Source organism: Hyperolius riggenbachi, chromosome 1, assembly GCF_040937935.1.
Source record: "Hyperolius riggenbachi isolate aHypRig1 chromosome 1, aHypRig1.pri, whole genome shotgun sequence".
In the NCBI taxonomy this organism is placed as follows: Eukaryota; Metazoa; Chordata; class Amphibia; order Anura; family Hyperoliidae; genus Hyperolius; species Hyperolius riggenbachi.
This window is the reverse complement of record NC_090646.1, coordinates 191,449,135-191,471,206: the sequence shown is the minus strand read 5'-3', so window position 1 is coordinate 191,471,206 and position 22,072 is coordinate 191,449,135. Positions and strand designations below refer to the sequence as shown.

At 44.4% G+C, this 22,072-nt stretch overlaps 1 protein-coding gene across 1 annotated transcript in view; it reads right to left on the bottom strand.

The window, feature by feature from the left end:
* OTUD4 (OTU deubiquitinase 4) overlaps positions 1-21,066 on the bottom strand; it is a 67,908-nt gene extending 46,842 nt beyond the window's left edge. Inside the window, exons 1-2 of the mRNA XM_068279342.1 lie at positions 20,492-21,066; positions 3,341-3,424 (exon numbers count right to left, since the gene is read on the bottom strand). Of these exons, the coding sequence (XP_068135443.1) occupies positions 3,341-3,424; positions 20,492-20,641 (234 nt within the window). The 5' untranslated portion in view covers positions 20,642-21,066. The remainder of the gene's footprint in view (positions 1-3,340; positions 3,425-20,491) is intronic.
* Between the last annotated feature and the right edge of the window lie 1,006 nt (positions 21,067-22,072).

Genomic DNA, 22,072 nt, shown 5'->3' with positions numbered 1-22,072 from the left:
GCCTCACTCCGTTGGCCCTCCAACACCCGACCCCCCCCCCCCCCCCCCCCGTGCCTCCCAGGTCCACCTTGCGCCACCAAAAGGTCCCCCTGTGACACATTTAACTATTAGAGCCAGCATTAGAGCTTCGGGGAACATAGGTGGGGACGTGCTTTTCACTGCAGTATATAGATATACGTGTGTGAGTGAGAGTGTGTGTGTGTGTGTGTGTGTGTGTGTGTGTGTGTGTGTGTGTGTGTGTGTGTGTGTGTGTGTGTGTGTGTGTGTGTGTGTGTGTGTGTGTGTGTGTGTGTGTGTGTGTGTGTGTGTGTGTGTGTGTGTGTGTGTGTGTGTGTGTGTGTGTGTGTGTGTGTGTGTGTGTGTGTGTGTGTGTGTGTGTGTGTGTGTCCAACTTGACCCAGCAGAGGGAAGCCTCTGGATCAGCGGTGTCAAACTCAAATACACAGTGGGACGAAATAAAGCAAATGGAACCATACCGCGGGCCAACCTCGATGTCTAATGGCCGCCTCCATCCATTACAGTTCCCTAGTGTCTAATGCCTCCCTTATACAGTTCCCCTCTATCTATGAGCAGGACCGCACTGTGTTTGGTTGCATTAAAGATGGCCACACACGATACATAAAAATGATCCAATTTTATGGCAATTTGATTTAAAAAAAAAAAAAAAAAAAGAAGATTGGATTTCCCGAAAAGTGTTTTTTTTTTTTTTAATTCAAGCGAGAAATCCGATTGGATTTCACATCTTTATTCCATAACAGTTGATTTGGAATGGTGGGTTTTTCTGATCAATTTTTATGTAAATTGAATGCTGTGTGATAAATTGTCAATTTATTTCCTTTTACATAATGCACATTGCCTGGCTGTCCTGCTGATCCTCTGACTAATACTTTAAAGCGGTATTGTCACCATAAAAATCAAATTTCAACAGCAACTGGTCTGAATGCATTAAGTGATAAAGATGCTAATCCTCTGCACCTTAAAACTTGCAAAACTTTTTACTGCTGTTATGGTTTGGAGTTATCACATAACTTTAGGAGCACTGACCTAAGGGTAGTCAGTGCCAAACAGTTGCATGCTGGGGTTCTTTTTATCTATACTATATTTTTCCTCTTCCATTTATTTCCCTGCCTAGCTTCTCATCTGAAACACCCTTGCTCACTTGTGTTTACAAGCAAGGCTAGGGTGACTCAGCGATTGGATAAGAAAAAAAAAAAAAAAAAATGCAGTTCCTAGTATACAACTCAGTGGGAGTGTCTGAAGACTCTGGGAGGAGGGCAGCTAATGAATACGCAATTAACAAGAGAAAGGGGGGGGGGGGGGGTAACAAGAGTCAGGGAGAATATGATGTCAGCATTAGCTTGGCAAAATGGCCACTGCCTAGAATAGGATTTTCTGCTTTTCCTTTATAAAATTCACAGGAATCATTACGTGGATAGCACAATACATCTGTTATGTAAGTAGAAGTAGCATGTATCTACATATCTACTTATATATGTGTTTTATTTCTAGGTTAGCATGGGTGTCGCTTGTTCTTTAAGCCACAGACCCTGAGCAAGCATGCAGATCAGATGTCTATGACTAATCTGACAAGATTAGCTTCATTCTTGTTTCAGGTGGGTGCGATTTAGACTCTACTAAGCAGAAAGATCAGCAGAACTGCCAAGCAACTGGTATTGTTTAAAAGGAAATAAATATGGCAGCTCCCATAGGCCGTCTCACACCTTGGGTTCCTTTTAAAGCTCCCATCAAGCAAGAAATTACTCAAAATAAGTTTGATATGACTTCTTACCCACTTTTTAACAGGGTTGTGGAGTCGGGAGTAATTTTGGGTACCCGGAGTTGGCGACTTCATAAACTGAGGAGTCAGATGATTTTGTACAAAATCCACAGCCCTGGTAAGTATTAGACTAAGGAGTCAAGAAGTCGGAGCCATTTTGGGTACCCGGAGTTGGAGGTTTCATAAACTGAGGAGTCGGAGTTGGAAGATTTTTGTACCGACTCCACAGCCCTGCTTTTTAGTACTAAAAGTTATTTTTAACCAGTTCGGCCTATCTGGACGAGCTTCCTCGTCCAGATAGGCACTGGTGCTGCCGCCGGCTCGTGCGCGCGATCGGGCGCGCTCCCGCTGCCCGCCGCTAGCCCCCCGATCAGTGAATGGGAATATAATTCCCATTCACCGATCTAACTTCCCCGCAGAAATACCGACGCTTTCTCTCCAGAGAGAGCGGTATTTCTGCCCCCAGGAAACAACTCCTCAGCATTTTAGTTCCTAGATGCGAGCTGGTTCGCATCTAGGATTTTTTTCACTGTGGCCATCTTGTGGCCAAATAGTAAACTGCACCCACATACATTTTTGATTAAAAAAAAACATTATTTTACATTTAAAATTAGCAGTTTCCCTCCCACACCAAAAATTACCCACATACACTTTTTTTATAAAAAAAAAAAAAAAAAACAATTAAAAAAAAAAAAAAAAAAACAACATAAATAGTTACCCAAGGGTCTGAACTTTTGAAATATGCATGTCAAGAGAATATGTTATTATATTATTTAAAATTATAAGCTTATAAATAGTGATAGACGCAAATTGAAAAAATGCACCTTTATTTCTAAATGAAATATCGGCACCATAAATTGTGATAGGGACATCGTTTAAATGGTGTAATAACCGGGACAGATGGGCAAATAAAATACATGCGTTTTAATTACGGTAGCGTATATTAATTTCAAACTATAATGGCCAAAAACTGAGAAATAATGAATTTCTTCCGTTTTTTTCTTATTCTTCCTGTTAAAATGCATTTACAGTAAAGTGGCTCTTAGCAAAATGTATCACCCACAGAAAGCCTAATTGGTGGCGGAAAAAACAAGCTATAGATCAATTCATTGTGATAAGTAGCAATAAAGTTATAGGCGAATGAATGGGAGGTGAACGTTGCTCGGATGCATGAGATTTTCGGCACTGCGGCGCTGAACCGGTTAAGATACGATAACCAATTCTCTACTGGGAGAAAACGTTAATTAGATAAGGGCCAATTTGTACTAATCCCAAGTCATATGAGCAGGATCACTCATGTGCACCAATATTCTTCCGCTCAGTTCAACAACGCCCATACAGTTAGTAATGTAGCCTTTTCTATTTCCAATGTTTTGCTTAGGATTAGACATTTTGGACTGCTATAATAATTGGTTATGTTTCCTGTCAACCATCTCATGATGAGCTGAGTAGAGTCATCACCAAAGCATTTCCAGACAGACTAATCCACCATTTACCAATGCCTGGGTCATTTAAGAAAAAATTAAGGCAGCATAAGAATTGAGTGAGCACTAGTTTGCTTACCGCTTCAAAGTAGGCCCTGTTCTGGCGCAGATATTTTATGCATGATTTTCTGACTTCCAAATGCCATGCCTGAGAGTGCAGAACCTGCAAGGACATAAAGGAAAGCATTACAATATAAACTTACCATATGATACAAAAACATCACTCAGCAGCGATGCAAACCTGCAGCCCAGGAATGATTGGAGTAGCAGCAGGGTATGTGACAATTCTACAAAACATTGCTTGTTTGAGAGTCTGGCTGCATAGTGTACTGGTTAAGGGTTCTTTCTGCCTCTGACACAGCAGACCTCTGGTTCAAACCTCGGTTCAGTAAGCCAGCACCAATTCAGTAGAAGACCTTGGGTAAGACTCCTTAACACTGTTAATGCCTATAGAGTGCACCCTAGTGGCTGCAGCTCTGTCACTTTGAGTCCTCCAGGAGGAAAATGCAATATACATTTCCTGTCTTCTTTAAAATCTGCTTTAAAAAATATCCCACATTGTCCTTGGGGATCCGCCACGCCTGATCACTAAGAACCCTTTTCCACTGACCTTGTTCCGATCTGAAAATCCGATGCGATTTTGGCCCGCTTAGGAAATTGTAGGGGTACTGCGATTATCAATGTACTAGGGCAGGGAACATATGTCTCAGGAGCCCGATGTGGCTCTTTTGATGGCTGCATCTGCCTCTCAGACTAATCAGTAGGGGTTGATTCACTAAGCTACACTGCTTAAGAAATGCAGCTTAGTGTGGCAGCGCAAATAAAATGTTCAAAGTAGGCACGCTACTGCTGTAGTGCGCACTAACTTAACCGCGCTACCCCAAAACTAACGGCCGCTCCAATTGTACTTGTATTTTGTTTATGGCTCTCACAGAAAACATTGTAAAATATGTGGCATTCATGGTTCTCAGCTACAAAGGTTCCTGACCCCTGCACTAGGGGTACTATGTGATTATCTTACCATTTACATATGCAGCATGAAGCCCCAGCCCTCATTTTCAGGATATCCCAACTGCACCATAGATAACTACAATTGCACAGACTGCATCACGTTTGCAATTAAATGATCCACACAAACATACCGTTTCCAGCTCCCCCCCCCCCCCCCTCTGTCTTCTATAGCATAGGTTCTCAACGTGTGGTACGCGTACCCCAGGGGGTACTTCTGATGGTTCCAGGGGGTACTCGGACTTGATATACTTAACCAAGAACAACAAATTTAGAGTTTTAGACCATGATAAATCTTATTTAAACAACACCAAATGAGTATTTTAGCTAATTAAAAGCAATAGTAAGTACTTAGAAAATGTTTAGAACCTATTATCATGTACTACAATTAAATATATATTTGTCAAAGGGTACTTGTGATAATGTTTACTATGCTAGGGGGTACTTGGTGAGTACAGGGTTTTAAAAGGGGTACATACCAATAAAATGTTGAGAAACACTGTTCTATAGAACTGAACAGACTGTTCAGCTGTAATAGAGTACAGCATCTGTACAGTGATTGTTCCTACAACTGTCACCCAGTACAATCACCATTGATCGTCCTGAGTGACAATTACTGAGCACCAATATATATATCTATAGATGGGATAACGTAGCTTATGACTTTACCGCCTACACACACACCATGCAGTTAGATACAAAAATGGCTAACATTGCTACCATGTAATGGAATTTTAGTTTCTCAAATAGCTGGTACAAAGAGGCAGAGTGTGGGAACCAGCTCGTCTCTGGACTTTGGGGAATAACGATACGCTTTGTTAAAGGCCACCTCTCACACCTACGGTTATTCCATCATGGTGTATGGATCCTAATATATTGCATCCATGTGTACCAACCACAAGCCAACCATTGGACCTTCTGATTACAGTAAAAAAACAGAGATGACCAATCTTGAAAGTTTTATACATACCTACCCGCCCCATCTGTGGGGATCACTCCCATGCCGCCGTCCTCAGTCATCTCTGTCTTCTGTACCGGGTCCTGTAACTTTGGCCAGTCTGCACAAGCGCAGTGCACTCCCTCCGGCGGAAAACAGTACTGGCTGAAAAATCCCCCATAGCATTACACTAGCAAGAGCTTTTCAATTTACAAGCTGTTACAAAAGCGCTGCTAGTGGGTCCCAGGCCAGAAAAAGAGTCCACGAAGTATGACGATTTACACCGTTTGATTTTTAGAAAGCACCTACAGCCACCATTGTAAAGAGCATGTTATTTGCCATCGCATTCTCTGTTCATCGTTATAAGCAGGCATCGTAAATGTAAACAGGCCTTGGAGACCTGTAATTACAGCTTCACAACATTCATATACAGAAAGTAGAAAAGATCTATAAGCAAAACAACTCATTTAAATGGCATACCTCTTCAAAAAGGAATTTTAATTGCAGAATTATACAGGACAAAAATTCCAGTGAATAGTAAATTAATATGAATCAAGCATGTGCATTATAAAATAGAATATTTTCACTCTCAGCTGACCTTGGATTTACAGCCCATTTCCAGTAAAAGTTTTAATTTAGATTTATAGCATAAAAATGAAAGGGGGCCTGTGAAGAAGGTATAACAGCCGCCTCAGAACAGGAAATGGTTCCATCAAATGGGACAGAGACGCCCAAAAAAAGAGAAAAAGGAAAAAAATAAAGTGCTTGCTTTAAAGGGGAACTGAAGAGAGGTATATAGAGGCTGCCATGTTTATTTCCTTTTAAGCAATACAAGTTGCATGGCAGCCCTGCTGATCCTCTGCCTCTAATACTATTATCCATAGCCCCTGAACAAGCATGCAGCAGATCAGATGTTTCAGACTTTAAAGTCAGATCTGACAAGACTAGCTGCATGCTTGTTTCTGGTGTTATTTAGATACTACTGCAGAGAAATAGACCAGCAGGGCTGCCAGGCAACTGGTATTGATTAAAAGGAAATAAATATGGCAGTCTCCGTATACCTCTTACTTCTGTTCCCCTTTAAAGATTGTCAAGGGCGTAAGAATAGACCCTGCAAGGGATGCAGCCAGGGGGGGACCCGAAGTCACAAGGGGCCCTGTGAGGAGAGAAGTTTATTTTCCCTGTCCTGAGAGACTGACAACTAAGGGCACGGAGAGGAAAAGCTTTCTGCACAACTGTTCTAAAGACTGCATCTGCTCAGCCACTGATAAGGAATCATACAAAGTTTTGCAGCCAAAGATTTGTAGACAGTCCCTATTCAGTGTGCAGCAGTCTTGTGCAGGGCTGTGGAGTCGGACTCGGAGTAATTTTGGGCACCCGGAGCTGGAGTCTGAGTCGTTGATTTCATAAACGGAGGAGTCGGATGATTTTTGTACAAAATCCACAGCCCTGTTAAAGTATTAGACTAAGGAGTCAGAGTCGAGGAGTCGGAGTTGGGACCATTTTGGGTACCCGAAGTCGGAGTCGTGGTTTCATAAACTGAGGAGTCGGAAGATTTTTTTGTACAGACTCCACAGCCCTGGTCTTGTGTACAGTGCTAAGCCTCCAACCTCTTTACCCCTTCCCCAAGTGCTCTGTACTGTAGTGATGCTGGAAAAGTCTGCAGAGCTGGAGTTCTGCTCCATCAGGAGGACTAAGTGAGTGTAGTAAAGCTAAAACTGGGAGCACAATCGTCTGTCGGTTTTCTGTCTGTGTCTGTATGTATATATGTATGTATGAAAACATGCGCGTTTTATCACAGCTAATGTAATCAGCTAATGCAATTGATAGAGAAAATGCTTGCAGTGCTTCACTGCAGTCTGTTTTTATCTGCATGTGGAAACCACACTTAGGGCCTGAGCCCACTAATGCAGATGTGTCCGCTTTTCAGCATCTGTAACATTGATGTGTTGCTGAAAAGCGGACAACTGAGTTAGTGGACTCAGGCCCTTAGGCCTCTTGCACACTACATGCGATTCCAATGTTTTATACAATCAGATTTTTCATTCAAATTAAAAAAACGTAGCAGCATGCAGTATTTTTTTTTTGATTGGAACGTTTGGAAATGCATGTAGTGTGCAAGAGGCCTAAAGTGTGCACAAGCCAATTGAATAACATTTGCTCTCAATTTACCAGTGCAGTAAGCGGGAGGGGGGGCTGTGGAAGAGGGGGAGGCATCCAAAGTTTTGCAATGGGGCCCAGTGATTTCTAGTTATGCCCTTGAAAATTGTCATTAAATGGGATCAAGCCTCAATCACACTTTGCCCTGCTATAGCAGAGTGAAGAGTTTGTTGCCGTGGAGGGGGGAGGACAAACACAGCAGATGACAGAGCAGCTTCCGGTGGGAGGGGTGAGCAGAACATGCACTTGGTGATCGTCTGCATTTAAAGATCTGTCGTTACAGGCCATGGCCTCCTTGTCAGAGTTCCATCTGATAAGTGTAGATTCCTGACAGAGGTGGCCGCTGACAGGCCTCCTTAGCTGAGCACCATCCAGTTTGTGTGTGTGTACAAGGCTTTAGGGCTCTTTTCCACTATGAAATGCGTTCGCAATCGCGTTTCAGCTTTCACCATGCGATTGAGCTACTATAATAAAGCTCAATCGCATCCAAAACACGGCAGGACAACGATCGCGTTTTGACCAAAATTGCATCGTAATCGGATCGCACTAATAGAAATTGCTGCCGCAGTTTCCATTAGTTTAATGTACCTTGTGATTTGCGATCAGAATCAAATCGCAAATCACAGGGTAGTGGAAAAAGGCCCTTAGCTAGAATGTTGGCTGAAGTAAATAGATTATCTGTACTTAATATATGCCCACGAACTCCCTCTACCTCATTAGAATTAAACAAGTTATTCTGTAGCACTGATGAAACATATGCAAAAAAATAGTCCAGTTACGCCATCTTATGTATTCTTTGATGTACAGTAGAATCATTATAGTAAGCTCTAATACAGGGGTTCTCAAACTGGGTGCCGTGGCACCCTGGTGCGCCTCGGGCACCTTTCAGGGTTGCCTTGGCATGCATCCCCATCCTTTATGCAATACTATCAGGTAATGCAATCGCACATTTACATACAATGTGGCTGCATTACCTGCTAGTTAACCTTTAGTCCCTGCAACCTGGTTGAAGTTGAACATGAGAGGAATCATGGTACCTAATAAGCATCCCTAGCTACTTGGAGTGGGTCATTGCCTGATAAGGGTCACAACGGCATTTCGGTAGTTGTTTTTGCTGAGGGGTGCCTTGAAAAAAAATTTCAAAGCCATCAAGGGTGCCTTCAACCAGAAAAGTTGGGTAACCACTGCTCTAATATAATAAACCATTGGTTAACTCAGGCCCAAGGTCCCGACCATGCACCTGCAATGAATATACAATGTATGACCAATTCTGATTGGTTTCTGATTGATATACCGTAGTAAACTAATATCGTAAACTACTTTGGCAGGTCCCTTGAAGTTTAATATAAAGGGATTCTACTGTACTAAGATCCTGCTGTCATTTTTTTAGTTTATGTAAAAAAAAAAAAAAAAAAAAATACCCGAAGGTGGATGGTATATAGATTCTAGGACACAGGTGTGTTCTCTGTCCAATGACATGCCTCAGTGTCCTTCTGGTGCCACTGTTAGTCCCCCCTGGGCTCCTCTGCCCCCCTCAAAGCTAGAAACCCTTCTTTTGCCCCTTCCAGCAATCACTTCGATCCACCCCCCCCCATCAGCTCGCTCCCCCACCTCCATCACTTTGCTCCCCCGCTAGCTTCCTACAATCAGCACTAAGTCATGACCCAGGAAGTACTTGCGGGTCACAGCCATTTTGGATTTCTTCTGCCGGTGATCAGACGTTACATCGGCTGCGGAGGATGAACAAGGCCACGGAGAGCGGCGCAGATTCATCCAGGAGATGGCATGGAGTATGTAGTATTTTTTTGTTCTTCGTTTTTTACTTTACCACCTGAGCGGTATGGACGAGATCAGCTCGTCCATACCGCCGCGGGGGATCACATGGCCCCGGGTGGGTTTTTTTAAATAAAAACTGTCCCAGATCATGTAGCTAGCACTTGGCTAGCTACATGTGTCCCCCGATCGCCGCCCTTATACATACCTCCCCCCGGAACCCGCCATGGCGCAGCCTCTTCAATAGCCACCAGGCGTCGCTATAGGGAGGATCGGGACTGCGTATGATGTCATGACGTCATGTCCGATCATCGCCATAGCGAGGACAGAAGCTGTTTGGGGAAGTTGCGGTTCTCGAGGGATCGCGGCTAGGTAAATATAGCGAAATCAGAGCGGTGACGGGGGACTTGGGGCACATGTGTAGCTAGCCACACTATATTAAAATTGAAACAGAAATGTCCTTCCCGTGGCCGCAAAAAAATAAACGCCAGGGTGGTTAATGCCGCCTTGGGTTCTCTTTAAATAAGCTTCAAAAAGGTGCAGATTATATTTTCCTTTAGTCATATTAACCCAGCTGTGCAGATTTTTACCATGTCATCATTTAAATTACTTTTCAAGTACAAAAATCTAAGATCATGGAGTGTTCAAGACAGTTGTGCACTGGGCGAGTAACTACAAGCACTGTGCAAGGACACCTCTAGTAGACAGGTGCTGCATAACTGCCTGTAGCTGTGAATGTTTAATAGCTCATGAACAAGCATTTGACATTCTTCATATAATATGACAAATTTACTGCCCCAATTTAGCAAACAAGTATCACATAACATATAATCTGAGGACAAACTTAAACCTGTCACTTGCAATAATGAGCTTGTATGACAGAAGAAATGTAGTGAAACTACCCAGAGGTGCCTGAAAATATCTTTTCTTGATTATGCCTCGCTGGCTGCAGCAAGAAGGGAGGGAGAGGGGTTAATGTCGGGGCAAGTGTTCTCACCAGAACTCATTTCCAGCCAGGCAGCATGAAAAAGTAGGTAGGTGGAGTGCGAGGGGAAGAAATGCAGAGCTGGTGCAACTTTGCTTACAGTGTGGGATAAGGAGGCTAGCCGATGACAACTGGGTGCTCACCAAAATTAGCCAGGTGGAGCATCCGGTTAAAAGAGCCCAAGGGAGAAGACTAGGCGGGGCTTTTTTGGAAACTCATCACTACTTTCTACTGGTAAATACCAATACTCACAACGTTCCCAGGAAAGGGGGTTGTAAAAAAAGTAAAGCATTGCCAACAAATAGTGCCCCAAATATAAACCGCTTTCTTTTTCTAAAATAGATCCCTAGATGTCCCCCAATTTTTCTTTTTTACTTGGTCTGGTTCCCTTTGCCCAACATTTAGGAACTGGGCAGTGCCAGCGGAATTGTGGGAATTTTTTTTTCTTATGCTAGGTACAAACCATACAATTTTCTGGCAGATTTACTTGCCAGATCAATTATTTCCAACATGTCCGATCCGAATTTCGATCGATTGTCTACGTTTTTTTAATCGTTTTTCTGATCGATTTTCACTCAGTTCTGTGAAAATTAATCGAAAAAAAAAGATTTAATCAACTATAGGAAAATCAAAAAAAAAAATTCAATCTAATTTCAGATCTGACATTTTGGAAATAATCGATCTAGCACGTAAATCTGCCAGAAAATTGTATGATGTGTGCTTAGCATAAGCTACAGTAACAAGTTTATCTCAGCATGCAAATAACAGAAAGCTCCCTATGGATAAGATAAAGACAATATGGCCAGAAGAAGGTAATGCCCCCTAACCACTCGAAGAGTTTACACAGTGATGTAAAGACTCATACACATGCTTAACAAGTCGTTTTGTTGAAACAAAACAAAAAAAAGTTGTTTGCTATTGTTCTAACAACTGATAAAACGCAGCTCAACTCAATCCAACAGTTGGATTGACTTGAGCTACGTCGTATCAGGTGTTTGAACAGCAGCAAACAACTTTTTGGGTTTGATTCAACAACAAAAGTTAACCTTTTCGGGACCGGCCTTCTACCCCCCTTAACCCCCCTGGCGGTATGAAAAATTCCGGCAGGGGGCAGCGCAGCAATCTGGGGGGGGGGGCGCGCGCCGCAACGGATAGCGGCGATCGGGCGCGGGCCGGCGGCAATCAGTGTGCTGGCGCAGCTAGCAAAGTGCTAGCTGCGTCCAGCCAAAAAAAAAATTATGTAAATCGGCCCAGCAGGGCCTGAGCGGCACCCTCCGGCGGCTTACCCCGTGTCGTGGCTTACCCCGTGGGTTACCGCTAAGGAGGTTAAGGACCAGGCATTTTGCGCGGGAGGGGGTGCGCACGTTGGGGGGGGGGGGGGGGGGGTCAGGCGGCCGGATCCCGTCTGTGGCTGGCTGGATTTGTGTCCCCCCATGGTGGCCTGTGCTCCCCCCCCCCTTCTGCCAGCAGCCTTCACTCACCTTCCAGGCTCCAGCGATGAGCCACACGGGACCCTCTTCTCCGGCCGGCATCTCCGTTTTCTCTGACGATCAGTTCCGGGTCACGGCTTGACGACGTCATCAAGCCGGGACCCGGCGCTGACGTCAGACGGAGCGGAGATGCCGGCCAGAGCGGATGGGGGCGCCGATCGTCGCGGGACCGGCAGGGAGGTGAGTGGATCCTCTTCTTTTCCCCCCTGCTGCCGCAGCTGTCAAACTGATCACTACGATCGGACGGCGATCGTAGTGATAACGTGATCAGCAGCCATACGCAATGGCTGCTACTCCCTCGGGGGAGATGTCGGCTGTCATATGACAGCTTAATCTCCGCCCCCCCCCCCCCCCCCCCCCGGTGCGCACGATCGCGTCGGGAGCAAAAACTGCGGGCCGGCGTAGAACCTACGCCGCATCAAGCTAGAGCGGCCACAAGTGCGGCGTAGAATCGAATGCACGAGGTCCTGAAAAAGGTTAATACTTGTGCATTTAAAAGACTTTTTTTGAGCATACTGTAACGACTGGTCCGTCAGACCCTCCCGCTGGGCGGGCATTCCAGAGACAGTACAGCGTGTGTACAGTCTGTCTGCAGACTGATAAGGCTGTTTCTGAACCATCCGCCCGGCGGATCGTTCAGAAACAGCCTTATCAGTCTGCCTGACAGACTGTACACACGCTCTACTGTCGCTGGAACGCCCGCCTAGCGGGAGGGTCTGACGGACCAGTCGTATCCTACAGTTCAGCGTGTGTATGAGCCTTTATGCTGGGAATACACGGTTCATTTTTAAGCTAATAAGATGGTACGATCATTTCCAACATGTCCGATCTCGCTTTCGATTCTTTGGCCACTCTTTTTCTGATAAAAGTGAATAGAAAAAGATAAGAAAAACGAGAGGAAGATAAGAATCGTGAGCTGAATCGAGCGGCAAAAAAAGATAGAGAACAGAAACGCACAGCAGAAACAAACAGTGTATTTACAGCATTAAAGGGGCACTATGGCAAAATTTAAATATGTACACACATATACAAATAAGAAGTACGTTTTTTCCAGAGTAAAATGAGCCATAAATGACTTTTCTCCTATGTTGCTGTCACTTACAGTAGGTAGTAGAAATCTGACAGAAGCGACAGGTTTTGGAGTAGTCCATCTCTTCATAGGGCATTCTCAGGGATTTATTTATTTTCAAAAGCACTTAGTGAATAGCAGCTGCTCTGTCCAACTGCCAAAAAACTGTGTAGGGAGCAGGGAAGCTGACCAGCATCATTGTTTAAATCCTTTTTAAGGAATATCTTTATAAAGAATAAAAGCCTTGCTAAGAATCCCCTATGAAGAGATGGGCTAGTCCAAAACCTGTCACTTCTATCAGATTTCTACTACCTACTGTAAGTGACAGCAACATAGGAGAAAGGTAATTTATAGCTCATTTTACTCTGGAAAAAAACTTACTTATTTGTCTATGTTTGCACATATTTTAAATTTTACAATTTTTTGCCATAGTGCCCCTTTAAGTCTGTTGTCTAGGTGATGTTTGCTGTGGGAGGGACAGTAAAGTTGGGCACACACGGTACAATGTTCTGTCAGATCGACCAGATAATTTTCAACTGGTCGATTGATTTTGGATAGTTAATACAAAATCAATCACATTATCGATCAGGAGCAATCTGGACATCTACACAGGATGCAACTTTTTATCAGATCACCGGTCGATCTGATGGAAAATTGTACCATGTGTATGAGGCTTTAGATATGGCAGTATGGAGATAAAACTAACACTGAGTTAGGTAAAAAAAAAAAAAAAAAAAAAAAAAGTGGGTAGATGTAAAAGATGGAAAGCAGCAGATATATTCTTCTCTTTTTTTTTTTTTTTTTAATATATATCGCAACTTCTGACAGTGAACCTTTAAAGGGACTCCGAGCAGTGCAGAAACTATGGAAAGATGCATATCATTTCAAAGCTCTCTTTCTCCTCTTTTCAATGATATATAAACTGCCCTACGCCTTTTAGTTTTCGCTATTTTCGCCATTGAAATTGCCACGGCCGCGATTCCAATCCCGAAAATAGAGAAAACTAAAAGGCGTAGGGTGACGATTTAGGTGTCGCAAGAAAGAGGAGAAAGAGAGCTTTAAAATGATATCCATCTTTCCATAGTTACATTGTATTACACAGGGCGACTTTTTCCTAAAGTCAGCAGCTCCATTCTGCTGAATGGAGCTGCTGACACTGGGGAAAGTGTCGCCCTGTGTGCATGGTGCGTGCAACGTTTTTACATTAGTTGAGTGATCGCAATTGCAATGTTGAAAATGTACAGCAAAAAAAAAAAAATACACATTTTACTACAAAAATCGCTGCTGCAAAACGCTAGCCCTAATCCCGATCCCCAGTGTGAATGGGCCCTAAAGAGGCTTCCCTCATCGTCCTTTGCAGAACCTATAAAGCTGTTCACACTTCTGTGTTGTAATGGATAATGTTATTCTACCTCACCTCATGCAGGCTTTGAGCTAAAGTCCATGTTCAATCCCCATTGCAGTTCACACTCAAAGCAGGTGTTACACAACATGCACAGTATGAATCAAGCGTAAAGCTGGCCATACACTAGGCCGATTGAATCTGCTGTCAAATCGTTCACACTAAACTTCGATAGATTTCGTCCCGTCGATCAGGGACCCGCGAGTAGGGAGCGCATCGCTAGCGGCGTACGATTGACGCAGGTATACATTACCTGAAGCTGGCTCCCAGCATCTTCTCCACATCACCTCCCGACTGGCATCTTCTCCGCATCACAGCATCCGTGTATAACTTCCTGTGCCACTGCAGTGACAGCGGAAGTACAAATAGAGGGCACGCTATTTGAACTTCCGCTGTCACTGGAGTGACAGAAAGTTATACGCGGATGTCGTGGTGCGGAGAAGATGCCAGCTGGGAGGTGATGCGGAGAAGATGCCCGGGAATTCAGGTAAATGCATGCAGGGGGGGGATGGGGAAACAGGCGACAGTGGCAGCTCAGCAGATGGTGAATCAGTTTGAAGCTGAAATCGATTCACAATCTGTTTGCTGTAAAGGCAGCCATACGATCCCTCTCTGATCAGATTCGATCAGAGAGGGATCTATCTGTTGGTCGAATCTGATGGCAAATCGACCAGTGTATGGCTACCTTAATGCTGAGAATACACCAGATTTTCATTTTTTTGCCATATAATTTCCTACAGCTCCTATCTTATTTTCGATTGTTTTTCTGATCGATTTCTCATAGAAGTAAATGGAAATTGATTAGAAAAATTCTCGTAAAATCGATTGGACAGTAAATCTACTGAAGAATCTCATCATGTATTCCCAGCATACTGCTGGGAATAGTACACCATACAATTTTGTTATATTTTTCTATTATGCTTGGCATACATGGTTCGATTTTGCCGCTCGATTCCGCGCCAGATCAATTTCCGCACTCGATTCTGCAGGCGATTCTCTTATTTTCCACTTTATTTTCTTATCTTTTCCCATTGTCCTCCATGCGGAATTGAGCGGCGAAACGATCGGGCGGGAGATCGGACATGTCGGAAATTATCTATTGAGCCATCTAAATGGCTCAGAATCGAGCCGTGTATTCCCATCATAATTATTTTCTGTAGAGACTGGTCATTATCTCCGGTGCATTGTCTTCTGGTGAGTAAAACAGTGCCTAATTGCTCGGCAGATAGATGGTTAGATAGAGAATTTCCAACATGTTGGAAATTATATATCTGGCAGGTAAATCGAACAGAAAATTGTATGGTGTATTCCCAGCATAAAGGTAGCCATACACTGGTCGATTTGCCATCAGATTCGACCAACAGATAGATCCCTCTCTGATCGAATCTGATCAGAGAGGGATCATATGGCTGTCTTTACTGCAAACAAATAGTGAATAGATTTCAGCATGAAACGATCACAATCTGTGGAGCTGCCGCCACCGCCTGCCCGCCAGCTATACATTACCTGATCTGGCCGGCACAACTCCTCCGGTCTCCGCTGTCTTCTTCTCCGCGCTGGTCTCCGGTCCGGCTGGCTTGCTTCACTGAACTTCCTGTCCAGGGGAAGTTTAAACAGTAGAGGGCGCTAACTGTTTAAACTTCCTGCCGGGACAGGAAGTTCAGTGAAGCTGCAGCCCAGAGCAGAGAAGAAGACAGCAGAGACTGAGGGAGTTGCGCAGGCCAGAACAGGTAAAGTATCTCCGTTGTATTGCATCGGTCGTCTGGCATTCGAACGCCGCCATCGACGCACTCCCGACCCGCCGGCGATCGAGAAAAATCTTCCACACAGACGGATCGACGGGAACGATTGATTTCGTACGGAAATCGATCGTTCTGTCAGCGTTTGCGCGACGATTCCACAGCAGATTTGATCACAGTGATCGAATCTGCTGTATATCAGCAGGAAAATAGTTAGGTGTATGGGCCCCTTAAAGGACTTACGAGGCCAACATATCTCTTTAATAGACACGGAGGACGCCATCCGCGCCCTCCGTGTCGTTCCGCCGGGTCCCCGCTATTTATTAGCCCCCCCCCGGCCGGTCATGACCGCAGGGACCGGGTCGGGCTCTCCTGCCTCTGCCAACATGGCCGCCGGAGCTGGCCGCGGCTGCGCAGTCCGCACAGCCGCTAGTGCGGCTGCGCAGCTCTAGGGCCAACCCCCCGATCCACGCTACAGTAGCGTGGATCGGGGGGTTGGCCCTAGAGCTGCGCAGCCGCACTCGCAGCTGTGCGGACTGCGCAGCCGCGGCCATGTTGGCAGAGGCAGGAGAGCCCGACCCGGTCCCTGCGGTCGTGACCGGCCGGGGGGGGCTATTAAATAGCGGGGACCCGGCGGACGCGGATGGCGTCCTCCGTGTCTATTAGAGAGACGCAGGTACTTAACTTTAACTTTTTTTTTTTTATATGTTGGCCTCGTAAGTCCTTTAAAGGTGGCTACATACACCATACAATTAAAAGACCCAGTTTTTCACCAATTCGATAATTTTTATTGGTTGTCCCAAAAATTGGGAGCTTTTCTTTGTTTTCAATTGATAAATCCGATTGAATTTCCTGTGTTTTTGGTTTTTTTAAAGATTTTTGGAGATTGGACATGTTGGAAATTTCAGATCAACTTTATCAAGAATTGTAAGGCGTGTGATGGATTGTCAATTACTTGATGTACAGTTCCACATTGGTACATTGGTCAGATTTCTGAATTGTTCCAGTCAGAAAAATTGATTGCCATTCTTAAATTAAACAGATATTTAAAAAATTGTATGGTCTGTGGTCACCTTTACCCTTCATTCCATCTCTCCAAACTCTCAACCACCCAGCTCGCCTATCCTTCCAACCGCCCATATCACCTCTCCTTAGGACTGGAACCCACTAGAGCGGTTTTTTTTGTGAGCGTTTAGGGAGCGCTTTCAATCACTAGCGGTTTCCCTAAACACTCTGCCAATGTAAATAGATTTGACAGATTCCACTAGAGCGATTGCGATTAAGGAAATCGCAATAGCAGGACATGCAGCATTTTGGGAGCGTTTCCATGCTAATGAATTGTATAGAAGCAGGGAAATCGCTCCCAAAACGCTATCACAAATCGCTAGCGATTGCATTTGCGATTTCAAGTGAGTTCCAGGCCTAACACTTATCTGTCCTTCCCGATGTACTCGATTATCTCTCACCAGCTCACCACCTCTCACCCATACCTATCTACTCGCCCTTCATCTATACTTCTTTCTACCCCCGATTTCACATTTATTCACACAATTACTGGCCAACTCATCTGTTTTTCCATCCTTATGATCCTTCCACTCCATTTCCTGACCCTAACCAACCCACCCAATATACATATATCCATCCATCCTCTTGTGAACCCAGTACCCACCAACTTCTCATCTACTTTTTCCTAACCCTAAAGGTGCGTACACACGCCGGACTGGAGGCAACGACGGGTCCGTCGTTACCTCCCGCTGGGTGGGCGTGCCAACGACAGTCCGGCGTGTGTACGCACTGTCGGCGGACTGATACGGCTGCTTCTGAGCGATCCGCCGGAGGCAGCCGTATCAGTCCGCCGACAGTGCGTACACACGCCGGACTGTCGTTGGCACGCCCACCCAGCGGGAGGTAACGACGGACCCGTCGTTGCCTCCAGTCCGGCGTGTGTACGCACCTTTACACATGCCATATCTATTCTCCCAAGAAAAAAAAACACCTTTCTTCACTCCTCCTGGCTCCCTTCACTTATATTCTCCATCTAAAATTATGTTAAAGAGCACATCCAACAGTCTTGTTATTTCTTCAGAGATCACAGTGTGGGTAATTTGGGGGTGTAACTTAGTGGGTATCAGATAATATAAACTGCTATAATGTTGATGAATGGAAACATATACAATTAATATGATGGTGCAATGGATTGCTGATAGTGTATCTAATATCTGATGATTTGAATATTTAATAAATGGTTATAAAGTGTAAGACAAGATTGGGTACTTGGAGGTGTGCCCATAATATGGCATTGATAAGAGGCAAATTACTATGCTGTGATTATTATTTTTATTTTAATAATTTATTTAAAAAAATATATATGTAATTTTTATGAATTTCTTTGATTGGTATGTGAAAAAGTTGTAAACAGTCTCTCCCTCTCTGGCAAGCGGAGGTAAACAAATATGGCCAAACAATAGCGCGGAGTGCACACGCGGTTTGTCCAATGAGGAGCCGGGGTGTGAATTAGGTCCAATGGGCGCATTAGCGCCATAGCCCTATAACAGTGGAGGAGGACAAGAGATAACCAATCAGCCGCAGGTGAGCGGTGTAGTGATGAATAACGTTCATCGGCTAATGGGGCGCGGAGGCGCAAGGGTTTGTGGGGCTAGTAGGCTGCGACTGAGCCAATGAGGTAAGCGGGTGCAGAGACAGCTGGGAAGTGTAGGCGGCAGAGACAGCGGTCAGCAATAGGGAACATAATGTCAGTGCAACAGCTCAAAGGAATATGGGATGCGGAATGGCCGCCCCATGGAAGATTTAAATAAACCTGGCGTTTGTCCGCCTACCATGCCCCTGATGAGTTGTGAGCGACGAAATTGATTGGGCGGAGGTGGACATACCAGAAGTGCAACGTTGAGTGTAGGCGAAAGAGAGCACTGGATGAGTGTGGGAGCCAGTAAAACATCAGCCCAGCTTGGCAACGGGGGGAGAGCATGTGGAAAAACTCTGTGCTGACTAAGAAGCGTGGAATATGTGAGTGAATTTTAAAATAAAGGGGTTTTTATGATAACAGTATCACGCTATGTGAGGTTCTTTCTTTGAGGTCATATTAACCTATTTTGGTTCCTGGACGTAGTTTCTACGTCCAGGAACCATGCGTGCTACCACGCGCCCGATCGTGCGCATGCACGCGCACTCCCGGCCGCGGATTCGGTAGCCAAGGAATCAATGTATCGGGCTATGGAGCCCGATCACAGATTCCTCTCCCCCGCTGAAAAAGCGACAGCTTCTCTCGGAAGCTGAGCTTTTTCTGGCCGTCTCCTTCCCGATGCGTCACTCTAAGCGCGTGCTACGCTTAGTGACGTCATGTAAACAAACTCATGAATAATACTACATGTAATACTACACCTGAAAAAAAAAAAAAAATTAACACACATTTACATTATAAATCTATTGTTTACCTCCCACCCTCCCAAAAGTACCCAAATAAAATGTTTAGTATAAAAAAAAAAAAAAAAAACCATTACAGTAAAAAAAAAAAAAAAAAAAAATCATGTCAATATTTACCTAAGGGTCTAAACTTTTTAAATATCAATGTAAAGATGAAATATTTCTATATTTTTTTTATTTTAAACTTGTAAATAGTGATAGATGCAAAATGGAAAAAATGCACATTTCCAAATAAAATATTGTCGCCATACATTGTGATAGGGACATAATTTTAACGGTGTAATAACCGGGACATATGGACAAATACAATACGCGAGTTTTAATTATGGAGGCATGTATTATTTTAAAACTATAATGGCTGAAAACTGAGAAATAATGAATTTTTCCATTTTTTTCTTATTCTTCCTGTTAAAATGCATTTACAGTAAAGTGGCTCTTAGCAAAATGTACCCCCCAAAGAAAGCCTAATTGGTGGCGGAAAAAACAAGATATAGATCAGTGCATTGTGATAAGTAGTGATAAAGTTATAGGCGAATGAATGGGAGGTGAACATTTCTCACGTGAAAATGACGGAACCTGAATGGGTTAAGGAGATGAAAGTGGGAAGTGTTATTCTTTGCAAAGTGGATACCAGGATCCTGAGGTGCCTGGACTTGTGCATGGTTGGCCAGTCTAACAGTGGCCAACACGTCCGGTGAGTCTGTTTCTATTGGGTGCTAATGGGGATGGTCACTATATGAAGTTGCAAGATGACAAGTAACCACTGTGATCTCTTAAGAAACAACAAGTCATAGAGACTGTTGGGATGTGCGCTTTAACAGAATTTTAGTGATTTTGGAAAGACTCGCCTGGTCTAGTGATAGCGCAATCTGTGGGATATGCAATTTATGTGTATTTTATGTAATAATCGCTATTGCGCTTTGAAATTTTAAATCATATATTCTCCATCTGATCACTGATCCTACCCATCCAGGCTCGTTACCCAGTCCCCAGAGTCTGCCTGACTCACCCATTAGCACTACAGGAACTATGCTGTGCCAGTCATTTGAATTAAAAACAAACCACGTAATGATGAAATCATGCCAAGACAGAAATGTGTGTGTCATGGCCTGAGTCTGTGTTTTCAATAATGGTTCCCTGAGTGCCTCTGTCCCCTGTTATTGGTGCACAGAAATGTGAGGTGCCCCAGAGCTGAGGAAGTCATGGGGTGTGTTGTTCTGCATTACCTGCTCAGCTACTGCCCGGAACAGACAGGAGCCGTCCTTGGCAATCTTCTTCCTGTAGAGCCCCTTGGACTTCAGATAAGCGTTCATAGCAAGCTCCTCTTGGTTGCCACTGGCGGCAACAGAGCTGCTGTGTGTCCTCTGCCCATCCATGGCTGCACGCCTCCGGGTAGGCAAACACCAAATGCGCTGCACAGATAGACCCGCCGCTGCTGCTGCTCCTTATCTAGCCCGCATGGCAGAGGGGAGGCCAGGCTCCGTGTGGCAGGGATCTTCCTGCGGCGGACATGAGAGGGGCACATAGGGGCATGCACGGACTCCACGTGCAGCACCAGGTGCATCTGACAGACAGGCCCCCTGCCGCTACTGTGCCACACACAGCCAGGAGCCCGGGAGCATGGCTACGCTCACATCACCTCTGAAGGCCCAGGGGAAGGCCGAGCGGATCCAGAACGGCCAGGCGGCAAAATGTGGCACAAACGAAACTGTTTCCAAGAGGAAAAGTTTTGTTTTCAGTTTGTAGCTGAGTGCAGGGCAGGGCGGGCGGCGAGTGAGATAGCTGGAGGAGGAGCAGGAAGTGGTGCTGCCTTGCTGGTACACCGCGCAGGCGCAGAGAGACTGTCCATTCTGGACTACAATTCCCACGTACTCCAACTCTTGCAAGAAGGAAAACAATCACAGTGGTGCATCTATTACAAAAACTGCCAGGTTTATAATCCCTCATACTGTCCATGAGTGTGTGCATTGCACTACCAAAGCTACATTCCCAACCCAGACTGCTCTTTGTACTGCTATCAGTAGTCTGAGTCCCCATATGCGCCAAGACTTTTTGGTGCAATAGTAGTACTGCCATCCCCATATACAGCAGAATATCTTTATAGTAAACTCTCAAATAGTAAACCTCTGGATATAGTAAACTCAGTCCACACAGGTCCCAGCAAATGCGTCTGTTAATGTTCAATATATCATGACCAATTCTGATACAGTGAACTACTTTACCTGGTCCCTTGGAGTTTACTTTAAAGGACAACCGATGTGACATTTGACATGATGAGATAGACATGTTTCTGTACAGTGCCAAGAACACAAATAACTATGCTCTGTTGCTTTTTTTTCTTTCTCTGCCTGAAAAAGTTAAAAATCAGGTATGCAAGTGACAGTTTCTGACTTGGTCCTGTCAGTAAATGGTACTTTCAGTACTTTCCTGTCAGTAAATGGCTTCTGTGAACAGGAAAAAGATAAAAAGGGTCAATTGTTCATAGATTTGAGCTCCAGCATACTTCAATGAAGCAGAGACAATGAAACAGTAAAAACTGAAAACCTAGATTTAAATATAAAATAAGACTGTGAGATATCGAAAAAAGTTATTTTTTAAAATACATGTAAACTCATACATATAAGAAGTATGTTTCTTCCAGAGTATAAGGAGCCATAAATTACTTTTCTTCTATGTTGCTGTCACTTACAGTAAGTAGTAGTACACTGATAAAAAGAGTGGCACTCGTAGCTGGGGAGATGGGTGACCAAGCCTCAATGGATCCTCGCATCCAGGAATCCTATCCAGAAGTCAAACGATGATGGAGG